The sequence below is a fragment of the Pseudorca crassidens genome, chromosome 3 (genome assembly GCF_039906515.1).
Source record: "Pseudorca crassidens isolate mPseCra1 chromosome 3, mPseCra1.hap1, whole genome shotgun sequence".
Lineage (NCBI taxonomy): Eukaryota > Metazoa > Chordata > Mammalia > Artiodactyla > Delphinidae > Pseudorca > Pseudorca crassidens.
The window spans coordinates 59,508,440-59,523,861 of NC_090298.1; the positions used below are offsets into that span (position 1 = coordinate 59,508,440).

General features: G+C 33.7%; 1 protein-coding gene across 2 annotated transcripts in view; it reads right to left on the reverse strand.

Moving 5' to 3' along the window:
* The window catches only part of CERT1 (ceramide transporter 1), a 128,861-nt gene that overhangs the window by 47,494 nt on the left and 65,945 nt on the right, over positions 1–15,422 (reverse strand). For both annotated transcript variants that reach the window (XM_067731032.1, XM_067731031.1), the window contains 2 exons: positions 8,630–8,787; positions 4,392–4,484 (listed from right to left, as the gene is read on the reverse strand). In XM_067731032.1, coding sequence (XP_067587133.1) covers positions 4,392–4,484; positions 8,630–8,787 — 251 coding nt within the window. The remainder of the gene's footprint in view (positions 1–4,391; positions 4,485–8,629; positions 8,788–15,422) is intronic.

The following is a 15,422-nucleotide window of genomic DNA, read 5'->3' on the forward strand; positions in this document are numbered from 1 at the left end:
TACAGGGGAAAAAAACTGCAAAAAACACAAATACATGGAGGCTAAACAGTGTGCTACTGCATAACCAAGAGATAACTGAAGAAATCAAAGAAGAAATTAAAAAATACCTAGAAACAAATGACAACGAAAACACGACAATCCAAAAACTATGGGATGCAGCAAAATCAGTTCTAAGAGGGAAGTTTACAGCAATTCAATCTCGCCTCAAGAAACAAGAACAATCTCAAATAAACAATCTAACCCTACACTTAAGACAACCAGAGAAAGAAGAACAAAGAAAACTCAAAGTCAGTAGAAGGAAAGAAATCATAAAAATCAGAGCAGAAATAAATGAAATAGAAATGAAGAAAACAATAGCAAAGATCAATAAAACTAAAAGCTGGTTCTTTGAGAAGATAAACAAAATTGACATATCCTTAGCCAGACTCATCAAGAAAAAAAGGGAGAGGACACAAATCAATAAAATTAGAAATTAAAAAGAAGAAATCATAACTGACACCACAGAAATACAGAGGATTATAAGAGACTACTATGAACAAGTATATGTCAATAAAATGGACAACCATGAAGAAATGGACAAATTCGTGGAAAAGTACAATTTTCCAAGACTAAACCAGGAGGAATCAGAAAATATAAACAGACCTATCACAAGTAATGAAATTTAAACCATAATTAAAAATCTTCCAACAAACAAAAGCCCAGGACCAGATGGCTTCACAGGTGAATTCTATCAAACATTTAGAGAATAGCTAAGACTGAACCTTCTCAAACTCTTCCCCAAAATTGCAGAGGGAGAAACACTCCCAAATCCATTCTACGAAGCCACCATCACAATGATACCAAAAACAGAAAAAGATATCACAAAAAAAGAAAATTATAGAGCAATATCACGGATGAACACAGATGCAGAAATCCTCAACAAAATACTAGCAAACAGAATCCAACAACACATTAAAAGGATCATATACCATGATCAAGTGGGATTTATCCCAGGGATGCAAGGATTCTTCAATATATGCAAATCAATCAATGTGATACACCATATTAACAAATTAAGGAATAAAAACCATATGATCATCTCAGTAGATGCAGAAAAAGCTTCTGACAAAATTCAACACCCATTTATGATAAAAACTCTCCAGAAAATGGGCACAGAGGGAACCTACCTCAACATAATAAAGGCCATATATGACAAACCCACAGCAAGCATCATACTCAGTGGTGAAAAACTGAAAGCATTTCCTCTAAGATCAGGAATAAGACAAGGATGTCCATTCTTGCCACTCTTGTTCAACATAGTTTTGGAAGTCCTACCACGGCAATCAGAGAAGAAAAAGAAAGAAAAGGAATACAAATTGGAAAAGAAGAAGTAAACCTGCCACTGTTTGCGGATGACATGATACTACACATAGATAATCCTAAAGATGCCACCAGAAAACTACTAGAACTAATCAATGAATTTGGTAAGGTTGCAGGATACAAAATTAATGCACAGAAATTCCTGGCACTCCTATATACCAACAATGAAAAATCAGAAAGAGAAATTGAGGAAAGAATCCCATTTACCATCCCCCCAAAAAGAATAAAATACCTAGGAATAAACCTGCCTAAGGAGGTGAAAGACTTGTACTCAGAAAACTATAAAACACTGATGAAAGAAATCAAAGATGACATAAACAGAGAGAAATATATCATGTTCTTGGATTGGAAGAATCAATACTGTGAAAATGACTATATGACCCAAAGCAATCTACAGATTCAATGAAATCCCTATCAAACTACCAATGGCATTCTTCACAAAATTAGAACAAAAAATTTTACAATTCGTATGGAAACACTAAAGACCCCAAATAGCCAAAGCAATCTTGAGAAAGAAAAACGGAGCTGGAGGAATCAGGCTCCCTTACATCAAACTATACCACAAAGCTACAGTAATCAAGACAGTATGGTACTGGCACAGAAACAGAAATATAGATCAATGGTACAGGATAGAATGCCCAGAGATAAACCCATGCACATATGGTCACCTAATTTATGACCAGGGAGGTAAGAACATACAATGGAGAAAGGATAGCCTCTTCAATACGTGGTGCTGGGAAAACTGGACAGCTACATGTAAAAGAATGAAATTAAAACACTACCTAACACCATACATAAAAATAAACTCCAAATGGATGAAAGACCTAAATGTAAAACCAGACACTATAAAACTCTTAGAGGAAAACACAGGAAAAACACGCTTTAACGTAAACCACAGCAAGATCTTTCTTGACCCACCTCCTAGAGTAAATAAAATAAAAATAAACAAATGTGACTTAATTAAACTTCAAAGTTTTGCCCAGCAAAGGAAACCATAAACAAGACAAAAAGACAACCCTCAGAATGGGAGAAAATATTTGCAAATGAAACAACAAAGGATTAATCTCCAAAACATACAAACAGTTCACGGAGCTCAATATGAAAATAAACAAACAACCCAATTAACAACTGGGCGGAAGATCTAAATAGACATTTCACCAAGGAAGACATACAGATGGCCAAGGGGCATATGAAAAGATGCTCAACATCACTAATTATTAGAGAAATGCAAATCAAAACTACAATGAGGTATCACCTCACACCAGTCAGAATGGCTAATATCAAAAAATCTAGAAACAAAGAATGCTGGAAAGTGTGTGGTGAAAAGGGAACCCTCCTGCACTGTTGGTGGGAATGTAAATTGATACAACTATTGAAAACAGTATGGAGGTTCCTTGAAAAACTAAAAACAGAACTACCATATGACCCCGCAATCCCACTACTGGGCATATACCCTGAGAAAACCATAATTCCAAAAGAGACATGTGCCACAATATTCACTGCAGCACTATTTACAATAGTCAGGACATGGAAGCAACCTAAATGTCCACCGACAGATGAATGGATAAAGAAGATGTGGCACATATATACAATAGAGTATTACTTAGCTATAAAAAGGAATGAAATTGAGTTATTTGTAGTTAGGTGGATGGACCTAGAGTCTGTCATACAGAGTGAAGTAAGTCAGAAAGAGAAAAACAAATACCGTATTCTAATGCACATATATGGAATGTAAAAAAAAAAAAAAGGGTACTGATGAACCTAGTTTCAGGGCAGGAATAAAGATGTATACATAGAGAATGGACTTGAGGACATGGGGTGGGAGGGGGAAGATGGGGAGAAGTGAGAGTAGCATCGACATATATACACTACCGAATGTAAAATAGTTAGCTAGCGGGAAGCAGCAGCATAGCACAGGGAGATCAGCTTGGTGCTTTGCGATGGCCTAGAGGGGTGCAATAGGGAGCATGGGAGGGAGGGGATATGGGGACATATGTATGCATATGGTTGATTCACTTTGTTGTACAACAGAAACTAACACAGTATTGTGAAGCAATTATACTCCAATAAAGATCTATTAAAAATAAATACATTTTAAAAATAAATAAAATAAAATTACCGCTCAAGTCTCATACTATGGATTTTCACAGTTGGAAATCAATTCCAACGTAAAAAATATTGTCAATAGCAGGTCTTATTTTTTCCTTTCTAGAATAAAAATGGCAGGAAATTTTTCTTCTGCTTTCTTAAATACAGTCTAACTTTTTTACCATTCTTCTTCTATGTCAACGATACTCCTTGCCACTCCTGTATGTGTTTGTATATGGAGAGGCAGATTTTACTAACTGCTTAACAAATAACCAACAGGGAAAAGAAGCTGGTTTCCGACATTTTCCAAACATAAAGGCATGGCAATTTGAACAGTTCATGCTTTGCTATGGAGAAGACCTCACAGTATACAGCACAGCCTAAAATCTTTCACCTGTAAAGTTCTCAGGTTTTTCCTCTGTAGGTTGCTTTTGTTTGTTTTTTTTTTTTAAAAAAAAAAAAGTTAGGGACTTTCCTGGTGGTCCAGTGGTTAAGACTCCGCATTCCCAATGCAGGGGTAACAGGTTCGATGCCTGGTCAGGGAACTAAGATCCCGCATGCCTCATGGAGTGGCCAAAAAATAAAATAAAATAAACCATCTATAGATTTCAAATAATAAAATTAAAGAAAAAAAGAATTAGAATGTAATATCAGTAAGTATCACCCTAACAGGGGAGACAAAAATTTGTCCTATAAAGTAGAAGGCCTTAGTAATAAGTCTTTTAAAGCCCTTTAAAGCTTTGTAGGTGAAAAAGAAAAAATTCTGTTTCAGGGTAAGCCTAGTATAGATACATTATGAAATATTCAAAACATTTAAAAGTAAAGTATTATGTAAAAATTAATCACTTTTGTGATATATATATATATACACATATACATATATATAAATACATATATATATATCTGCTACATGTTTCTCTAAGACCAAAAACATAACTTCATACCTCATAATCTGGTCCTCCAAAGTGAGATTTTTTCTTAAGTTCTGTCATGGCATTTTTGTATGCTTCCTCTATTCTTCTTCTCTTCTCACTTTCCTATTTAAAAAAAGAAAAGCAAGTGAAAAATTTATCATGTCAAGTGGGATTTTCTCTACATTTCATCAAAATTTTATAACTTGGCCCCAAAATAACTCCACTTCTGTGAAAAATGAGTATTCTTCTGCCCAAGAAAACACTTTTTTCTGGGCCATATATCACATACAAGCTACCATTTAAAATACCACTAAGATCGCCTTATAGGTAGGTTATATATTTAAATGGATTAAGTAACTACCAAAGTGTCTACACTTCAAAAAACCAAAAAAAAAAAGGATAAATTAGCACCAGAGAAATGCCTACAATATATATTCACGTGTTTGTTTCCCCCAGTAGGAGCTAAATTAATTTTGTTACAGACAAAAAGTCAAGTAATGGATGCCAGGAAGAAAATAACTCAATTATTGGTAGAATCAATAAATGCAAAAAGATATTCTAAAGAAAGATACCTTTCTTATACTTTCCAACTGCTGGTTAAAATTATTTTAGAGCTGAAAAAGAGCTTAGATTTCTACTTTAACCTTCTCCTTTTATAGACAGGTTCTATGGCTCTAAGAGTTTGCGCAAAGATCCAAGGACAAAATGTAAAAAGGCTGGCCTTGACACCAACCTCAAACTTTTTTTTACAACAATGGACTACAATGAGTCAAATGTGATATTAAAGCCCTACAAGCTTATAAAGAACCTAATGCCTTTATTCCCTCACCTCAAATATTTAAAGGGCTAAATTAAAGTCCACACCGAACTCACCCAGAGCTTAACTACTTCTAAAAACCCTACCTGAATTAAGCTAGTGCAAATCAATGAATTAGTTCAGTAGGCCCAAAGACTAACTGATTTTTGTGTATTGAAGAGAAAACAGGACTACAGACCCATCAGAATGGCTAAAATTTAAAAACACAAAAAATCACCCACAAAAAAAATGACAATACCAAGTGTTGTCAAGGGTGAAGAGCAACTGGAATTCTCATCTACTGCTGCTGGGAATATAAACTGATATAACCACTTTGGAAAATTGTTTGCCTCTACCCACTAAAGCTAAGCATATACCTCGTGAATAGATAATTTTACTGCTTGGTATGTGCCCAAGAGAAAAGAGTGCATATATCCACCAAAAGATACGTACAAGAATGCTCACAGCAGCTTTATTCACAACAGCCAAAATATAAAAAGTTAAATGTCCATCAGCAGGAAAAAGGAAAAAACAAATTGAAGTCATACAATGAAAATTCATTACACAATGAACAGCATACAGCAATAATACTATACAACAATAAAAAATAATAAACTACCACTAAAAGTTACAAGATGAATGAACTTCACAGTCAGTGTTGAGGGGGCGGAGGAGCGAGCCAGACACACGAGTATATTTTGTATGATTCCATTTACATGCTGTTCAAGAACAGGCAAAACTAATCTATGACTGTATAAGTTAAAACTGTGGTCACTTCTTGAGGTACTGGTACAGCATGGACTAGGAAGGGGCATGAAGAAACCTTCCGAGGTGCTATAAAAGTTCTACATCTTGATTTGAGTGGTGGTTACAGGGAAGTATACATGTGTATAACACTCATCAAGCAGTACACTTAAGATTGGTATACTTCACTGTATATATGTTAAACCTTAATTTAAAAAAATGAACAAAACAAAAACACACAACACAGCAATAATATTAAAATGATTTCAAGGAAAGCGAAAAAACGTGAAATTACACACTTGTAAATCCACTAATATAAGCAAACATCTTCAATGAATAATTTTTTTCTTATTAACATTCTTAACAACTAAAATTTGTTTAATCTTAGAATTTTTGGTCTTCCTGGACACGACTGGCTAAAAATTAAGTACACTTCTTCTAGAAAAGAAAGAATTATTTTTATAGGTAACTAAGAATATTCAATCATTTAGCTGTAAGAACAATGGAAATGACGTTAGAAATGTACATAAGAGCTATTAAACATAAAATCAGAGAACTATTAGAGATTTGTATGTTATACACATCTATTGTATGTGTATATCTATTATATACATAAACATATATTAGAAATCTACATAAAAGGTACACAGCTATTAAATAGCTATTATTATATCACCTATCACCTACTTAATCACTCTCATTAGATTTTTAGCTCCTTGAAAAATGGTTTCCTGTACACTACTGTTTTCTCATTTCTAGCTTAGAGTCTAGCACACAACAAGCATATAAATACTTCTTGAATAAAACAACAATTTCAAGTAAACCATATTGTTAACACTGTATTTTCCTCCTCAATTATATGAATTACCTAAAAGACATGTTTGTTGATAAACAACTCTCTCTATTCAAGAACTTCCTAATCTTTACAGCGTGTGTATATATACATGTATGTATGCACATACACATATGTATATATACACACATGTATATACACACACATTGAATATATATGTATATACTGTGTATGCACACACGGACTTACATTTCCTGTAAAATGTAACTAGGAGCCTATATCAACCTTGAGAAGAAAATTATGGTGGAAAAGGTAAATAAGATTTGACATCAGATAGACCTGTAAAAGGATTACAAATTACAGCCATTTGCAGATTTCAATTAATACTACTATCTTTTGTGACTGTTATTTGGTTAAATGTGGTCTAACAAAACTGTTTTTTCACAGATCCTTTGGTATAGTCTACTTGTTGCTACCCAATAAAGAAAGAGAATGGATAAGATTACCAACATTGAAGACAACTGCAAGTACACATCCCTTTCAAATAAGAAATCTGATTGACAAAAAGATGGGGAAGCCATGTCTTATTTTCAATGAATTTTTTAAGGCAGTGTGGTTAGAGCATATGACTAGAGATGATGATCCTTTAGTGAAGGATAAGTAGACTGAAGAGAGGGGAGCTTAAGAGAAAGTTGCCAAAAAGTTTTGAATAAGCTAATCTGGATAAGTTGAATGATTCTCCTGAACAATTAGTCTAATGGATTTAAGGGATTGTCCTGTTTTCTGTGTTATTTTTTTGTGTGAACAGAGAATCTTCTAAAAATTGAATTTGATCCAAAATTGAAATCTATGACAATGTTAACAGTTCTACTCCAAAATAATAATGAAGTATCTGCGTGTACCTTAAATGGACATTTTCATTGCTTGTTTTAAAAGAATACATATTGCTAGTCAACCTGGCTTACTCTCACATGCACGTAAGAATTCTGACCAATTCTCTTTTCTTTAAACATGGGGACCTTCTTAAACATACAGTGCTGTTTAAATCCTGTAGCCATTCTGCTATTACATCAATGATGACATTGCTTTCCTTAGTGTTCTGTTCACATTGATAAGACCTCCAAATTCCACAAGCAATATGACTCATTAATGAATGATAAGATTCTGATTGATGTCTGCCCTGATATCCAGAGCTGAAATATAGAAGAGTAAAATTCTTCTTATTCTGCTACTTAACACCTCTAGACAAGTCTCTGGGCCTCAGCTGCTGCTTCTATAAAATGATGGCATTGGACTAAATTCTCTAAGGTATGCTTTGGTTCTAAGATTTTATTGATGTTAAACTATAAACAAACGTTTTCCTACTAAATGAATTCACTGAGCCAAATTCTACTTCACACTCGCAACTGAAGATTCATATTATTATTATCAGTGCTGCAGTTTAAACAAAGGTGGGAAAGGTGAACATAAGGCAAATGTTCAAGGAATAACAAAATGTGTGTTAAAGGATATCACAATGACCTTGGAAAACATACATGGCCATGAATGCAATAAGTTAATATTTAACTTTATAAATTGGTGTTTTTAGTAGTTCATATAACTTAAGTACAGTTTCATGTATTATACAATAAAGCTAGGAAATGTCAAATGGTTCATTACTTCTACTCCAAAGCATTACTGTTACCATTACAAAAACTTTTATGTTAAAATCCAATGAAGAATGCATATTGTACAGTAACCAAATACATAACTGGTGAATCTCATTAGAAAAATGAGTTTAAGATGCTCACAAAGTTTCAGAGGAATAGTACCACCTGCTACTTCTCTCAATCCAATAGATTTTTCCCTAAGAAGTTAGTTTGGTTTAAATGTTCGATCAGTATATAAACAAACAAAATCTGACTATTTTTTACAAAGAAGAAAAACAAATCTTACCTTATCCAGTCTCTTTTGCCAGCTGTCCTCACGTTTTACCATTAGTTCAATACAATGAGAAAGTGTAGCAAGGATTCCAGCAGTAGTTGCTTTAAAAGTTATCGCCTCCCCTTTAAAGTCTATACCATTAATTCCTTTTGGTGTTACATGTGGAAATACTGAAAAAAAAATTATTCACTAAAAATCTTTTTAACAAAGAAATCATTCCTCAGCACAACTTAAAATTAGAAAATTTTTAGAAAACTATCACAACAGAGCAGACTTTCAAACTGTAATTTCCTTCCTGTTGGCCAACATTTTAAAATTTGTATCCATCTCTATGAGCAAAGAGGCCTGTGACAGCATATGTACTCTCAAGTCCTTTTTTCTGCATTCTGTTTCCTGAAATCTATTTGCTATGCTGCACCCAGTGAAGAAACTGGTAGGTGGAATAATACTTTAATAATAACACTCAAGACAGCCTAGAGTGAGACCTAATTATGGCAAGAACTACCTTACATTTTGAGAAATCCTGAATTTAACAAATATCTGAAAAGAAACTGCGAAAATGAATAAAGTAATATGTTAAAATTTAAATAAATGTCCAAATATAATTTGGGGACCAATGCACACATTGAACAGTTCTTCTGTTTACATATTATAATTTTAATTCAAAGTTAGTCTTTGAATTAAATGAAAAATCTTAAAACTCATAAGATACAAATAAGAGAGCATAATATCTTATACTATAGTTAATAAGAAACCTTTTCAATAGAACTCTTTAAATGAAATAATGATACTTTAAACTTTAAAAACTCATATGTAGATACGACAGCAAAGGCACAATCCATAAGAGCTGACAAACTAAACTTCATCAAAATTTAAAGTTTCTCCTCTTGAAGGCATTGTTAAAAGAAGGAGAGTTACAGTTATGTAGGATAAGTCAGTCTAGAGAGCTAACCTACAGTTAATAAAATAATGGTAACTGTGAAGAGATACATTAATTAGCTTGACTGCAGTAATCATTTCATCATGTACACCAAATCATCATATTGGACACCTTAAATACATGTAATATCTATTTTAAAATTTTTTAAAAAAAGAATGAAGAGACAAGCCACAGACTGGGAGAAAACCTTTGCACAGAATATGTATGATAAAGGACATATCCTTTATCTATCTATACATTAATATAGGCATATTCTGTATTATAATATGCAAAATATAGTAATCTCAAACTCAACAATAAGGAAACATATAACCCAATTAAAAACTGAACCAAAGAATTGAACACACATTTCACTAAAGAAGAGATCAGGATGGCAAATAAGCAGATGAAAAGATGCTCAATACTATTAGTTACTAGGGAAAAGCAAATTAAAACTACAGTGAGTACCACTACACATCTATTAGAAGACTAAAATTTTAAAAGACTGACCACGTCAAGTGTTAGTGGGGGTTTGGATGAACTTGAACTCTCATAAATATGACTGGTGAAATGCAGCTTGGAAGATTTTTAAAAGGTTAAATACATACCTACCATATGATTCAACCACTCCACCTCTGGGTATTTAGCCCAAAGAAATAAAGTATACGTACATAAAAGAAACTTGTATGTGAATGTTCACAGCAACATTATTTATAATAGCCCCAAACTGTAAACAACCCAAATGTCCACCAATAGACGAATGGGTTGAAGAAACTGTGGTTGTTATCTATACAAGGGAACACTACTCAGCAATGAAAAGAAATTAAATACTGATACGTACAACAACAATGAGAAATCTCAAACTGAGAAAGCGATCAGGCAAAAACACTGAGTTCATTTACATTAAATTCTAGAAAATGCAAACTAATCTATAGTGACAGAAAAATCAGTGGTTGTTTGAGAATGGAGGGAGGAAGGGAAGACAAAAGGGATGGAAGAAACTTTTGAGGGCGATGAACATAATAATGGTCTTGATTGTGGTGACAGCTTCTTGATAATATCAAAACTTACCAAACTGTACACTTTAAATATGTAGTTTACGGCGTGTTAATTATATCTCAGTAAAGTTGTTTTAAAACCTATTTTCTTTTTCTGGTATTTTCTGAAGATCCTTCCTATCACTATTTTCTACCATTCTTACCAAGACTGATGTTTTATTACAAACTACGATTTTTTTAAATAATCAACTTAGAAACTTAAAGTCATCTGTGTCCTATATATGAGGATGTGTGCCATTGTAATAATGGGTCCTCCATGCTGTTTGCTAATTTATATACAGTCAGTACAAGATGAAAGACCAACATAAAATGTCTTTGAAAAAACTTTTAGAAATGTACCTCCTCAGCTGCACTTAACTACTTTCAGAAGCTGTCACCCTCAAATCCTTTTCAGAATGATACAAGGGTTATGTAACAGATTTTTAAACTTTCAAACAGTTGAAAGTAAGTGTCTCAAACAGAGTAAGGTCTCTGAAATAAATTTCTCTCATGTTACATCTGTTAGGAAATGAAGGTCATGAAGACAAAACCTCATTTTAATTTGTCATCCACTGGGCTCCTCTAAGTACTGGTTACTTTGATTTTTGCTCTAAGTATCTTATAACTTATTTTGTAGAACTACATTAATCTTGATGGAAAAACTTAAGCAAAACCCCAAAGTACTCAATAATTTTAGATGAGTATACTCATCTAAATGTCTCAGCTGATCACAAGGGAAAGAAGATCTTAAAGAGACAAGGTGGCATGCCTTAGTTTCTTTTGGGAAAATGATACACTGTAGCAAAAGGAAGTTGAAAGTATGTGAATGTAACCATGCTTATGAAGGGCAGAGATGAAAGATATTATAAAATAATCTATAAATCTAGATTTTTAAGTACTTAAGCTCTTAAAATTATCATTCAAATCTATAGTTCTTTTAGTTGAACTGACATTATACAGTTCAAAACTCTTTTAAAGGTGGTAACATTCAGAAAATCAAGAAACCCCGAAGCTAACATCAACATGTCAAAAATAAAAACAAATACTGACAGAAGCCAAGAGATTTGTAATCCTTTCATTTCATTAAGACTCCCAAACACTAATTTAAATAGTAGGCAACCTAAGGGGGACTCCTGAGCTTCTGTGGTGAGGATTTTTTCATTTCCCCACCTGAAATATTCCAAATGACTGTGTCCTTCTGGACATACAGGATGGCAACTTTGTTTAAATCTCCCACCTGTCTACTATGATAAAGAAGAAACATGGCTTAAGACTATGACCACGCTATTAATTGTACTAAGGTCAACAATCAACTGGTTTGGGACTACTGGTCTATTATAGATATGATTATTCTAACGAAGTAAGATACAGTTGGCTAAAAAACTAAATTTAAAATATTCTCACATGAAAAATCTGTGAGCTGAAAGACAATGAAAAGTGATCTGTGGCTGGTCCAACTTCTTCATTTAGACAATTAATGTATGAGCATCTGTACACAGACTATGTGGGAGAAAAGGACAAGATGATAATCATGTTTCATAGAGTAATGCATGTTCCATTAACATTAAATTGCCTCTCAATGAGTTTCATCAAGAGTATACCTTGATTTGACAGATTAGTTAATATTTACTGTCATTATTTTATATAGTAGATGACAATATGCTCTTGTATATTATTTACAAAACTGGAATACAAGTTACAAAATTGGTTAGAAAATATGGTTAAAAATATAGTTAAATGGGAACAACTGGAAAATATAATAGATATAAAAAATCCATGCAAGTAGCCATCTTTGACATGTAATTAATACAATTAATCATTAGAAATAAGGGTTTAGGGGTAGGAAATTTCTGACTTTAGATTGATTTAATCTAAAGTAGAGGCCAGGGAGTTCCCTGGCAGTCCAGTTGTTAGGACTCTGTGCTTTCATTGCTGAGGGCCCAGGTTCAATGCCTTGTCATGGAACTAAGATTCTACAAGCTGCATGGTGTGCCCCCCTCCCCCCAAGAAAAAGTAGAGGCCAAAAAATTGAACAGTACTAAGTCAGTGAATTTATTTACACTTTTTAAAAAATTTAAGTGTACATTTTATTTATTTATTTATTTATTTATTTATTTAGCTGCACCACACAGCTTATGGGATCTTAGTTCCCTGACCAGGGATTGAACCCAGGCCCTCGGCAGTGAAAGCAAGGGTCCTAACCACTGGACTGCCAGGGAATTCCCTAGTCTTTTTATAAATACCAGCTTTACTGAGATATAATTTTCACAGCATAAAATTCACTCATTAACACATACAATTAAATGATTCTCAGTATATTCACAGAGTGTACAAGCATCATCACAAACTTTAGGACATTTTTATGAACCATCCCCTCAAATCCCACATACATTAGTAGTCACTTCCCATTTCCCCCAACCCTACTGCCCAGTTCTAGGAAACCACTAATACAGTTTCTGCTCTACGATTTGCCTCTGAATATTTCATATAAAGTAACAATGAGTGGTCTTCTGTGACTGGCTTCTTTCACTTAGCATAATATTTTCAAGGTTCATCCATGTTACAGCACATGTCAAGTATGTTATTCCTTCATATGGCTAAAAAATGTTCCATTTTGTTTATCTATTCGTTAGTGGATGGATGTTTGGGTTATTTCCACTTTTTGACTGTTATGAATAATACTGCAATGAACATCCATGTACAACTTTTTATATGGATGTATGTTTTCATTTCTCCTGAATATATACCTAGGAGTAGAACTGCTAGGTCCAATGGTGACACCATGTATAATACGTTGAGGAACTGCCACACTGTTTTCCAAAGCAGCTACACCTTGTTATGGTATTTCTTTCTGATTACAGCCAGCCTAATAGGTGTGAAGTGGTGTCTCACTGTGGTTTTGATTTGCATTTTCCTGATGGCTAATGAGTTGAGGAACTTTTCAGGTGCTCACTGGCCATTTGTATATCTTCTTTGGAAAAATGTCTATTGAGATGCTTCGCCCATTTTTGAACTGAGATATTTGTCTATTATAGAGTTATAAAGAGTTCTTTATGTATTTTAAATACAAATCCCTTACCAGATAAATGATTGGCAAATGTTTTCTCCCATTTTGTAGGTTATCTTTTCACTTTTTGATAGTTTCCTTGAGCACAAAAGTTTAAAATTTTGCTAAAAATCAAGAAAGCTTTGCCTTGCTCAAGGTGATTAACTCCTATATTTCTTCTAAGGTTTTATGGTGCTAGCTCTTTTAATTAGGTTTTTGATCCATTTTGAGTTAATTTTTGTGTTTGTGTGAAGTAGCGGTTCAACTTCATTCCTTAAATATGGATATCCAGCTGCCTAACACCATTTGTTGAAAAGACTTTTTTCCTGAGTTGTCTTGGCACTCCTGTGAAAAGTCACATTTATTTTACTATAAATGTGAGGGTTTATTTCTAGACTCTCAATTCTATTCCACTGTTCTATATATCTTTCCTTATGCCAGAACTATACTTTACTGTTGCTTTTGTAGTAAGTTATGAAATTGAAAGTGTGAGTCCTCCTACTTTGTTCTTTTTCAAGACTGTTGAAGCTACTCTGGGTCATTTGTATTTCCATATGAACTTTAGGATTAGCTTGTCCACTTGTGCGAAAATCCTACCTAGGATTTTGGTAAAGACTGGATTGAATCTACAGGTCAATTTGGGGAATACTGAATTTTTAACAATATTAAGTCATCTGATCCATGAACAGGGCAAATCTTTCCATCTATTTAGGTCTTCTTTAATTTTTTCAATAATGTTTTGTGGTCTTCATAATATAAGGTTTGTGCTTCTTTTGTTAAATTTATTCCTAGGTATTTAATCCTTTTTGATGCTGTTATAAACAAAACTATTTCCTTAACTTTATCTTCATATTCTTCATTTCTAGTGTATAAAAAATACTGGGTTGGCCAAAAAGTGCCTTCAGTTTTTAAGTAAAAATAAAAGACAAATTTTTCACTTTTACCATGAACTTTACTGAACATATGCACCCTTTTGTTCCACTACCTTCTGCCATTTTTCAAGCAACTCCGTAAGTCCATCTTCCCAAAACTTTTTATCTTTTCGAGCAAAGAATTGTTCCAGGTGCCTTTTATAGCTTCCAGGGAACAGAAATTTTTTCCATTAAGTGAATTTTGTAAAGACCAAAATAAATGGAAATCCGAAGGTGCAATGTTTGGTGAATATGGCGGATGAATCAGAACTTCTCACCCAAGCCGTAACAGTTGTTGCCTGGTCATCAAAGAAATGTGCAGTCTTGGGTTATCCCGATGGAAGAGTATGCGTTTTCTGTTGACTAATTCCGGATGCTTTTCATCGAATGCTGCTTTCAGTTGGTCTAATTGGGAGCAGTACTTGTTGGAATTAATCGTTTGGTTGTCCAAAAGGAGATCATAATAGAGGACTCCCTTCCAATCCCACCATATATACATCACATTCTTTGGATGAAGACCAGCCTTTGGTGTGGTTGGTGGTGGTTCATTTCACTTGCCCCACAATCTCTTCCGTTCCATATTATTGTACAGTATCCACTTTTCATCACCATCACAATTTGTTTTAAAAACGGACTGTTTTCATTACATTTAAGTAGAGAATCACATGTGGAAATACGTTCAAGAAGTCTTTTTTTCCTTAACTTATGTGGAACCCAAACATCAAAGTGATTCACATAACCAAGCTGGTGCAAATGATTTTCAACACTTGATTTGAATATTTTCAGTATGTCGGCTATTACCCATGTGGTATAACGTTGACTGTTCTAAATTAATGTCTCAGTTTGATTGCTATCAACTTCAACTGGTCTACCCTACCATGGAGCATTGTCC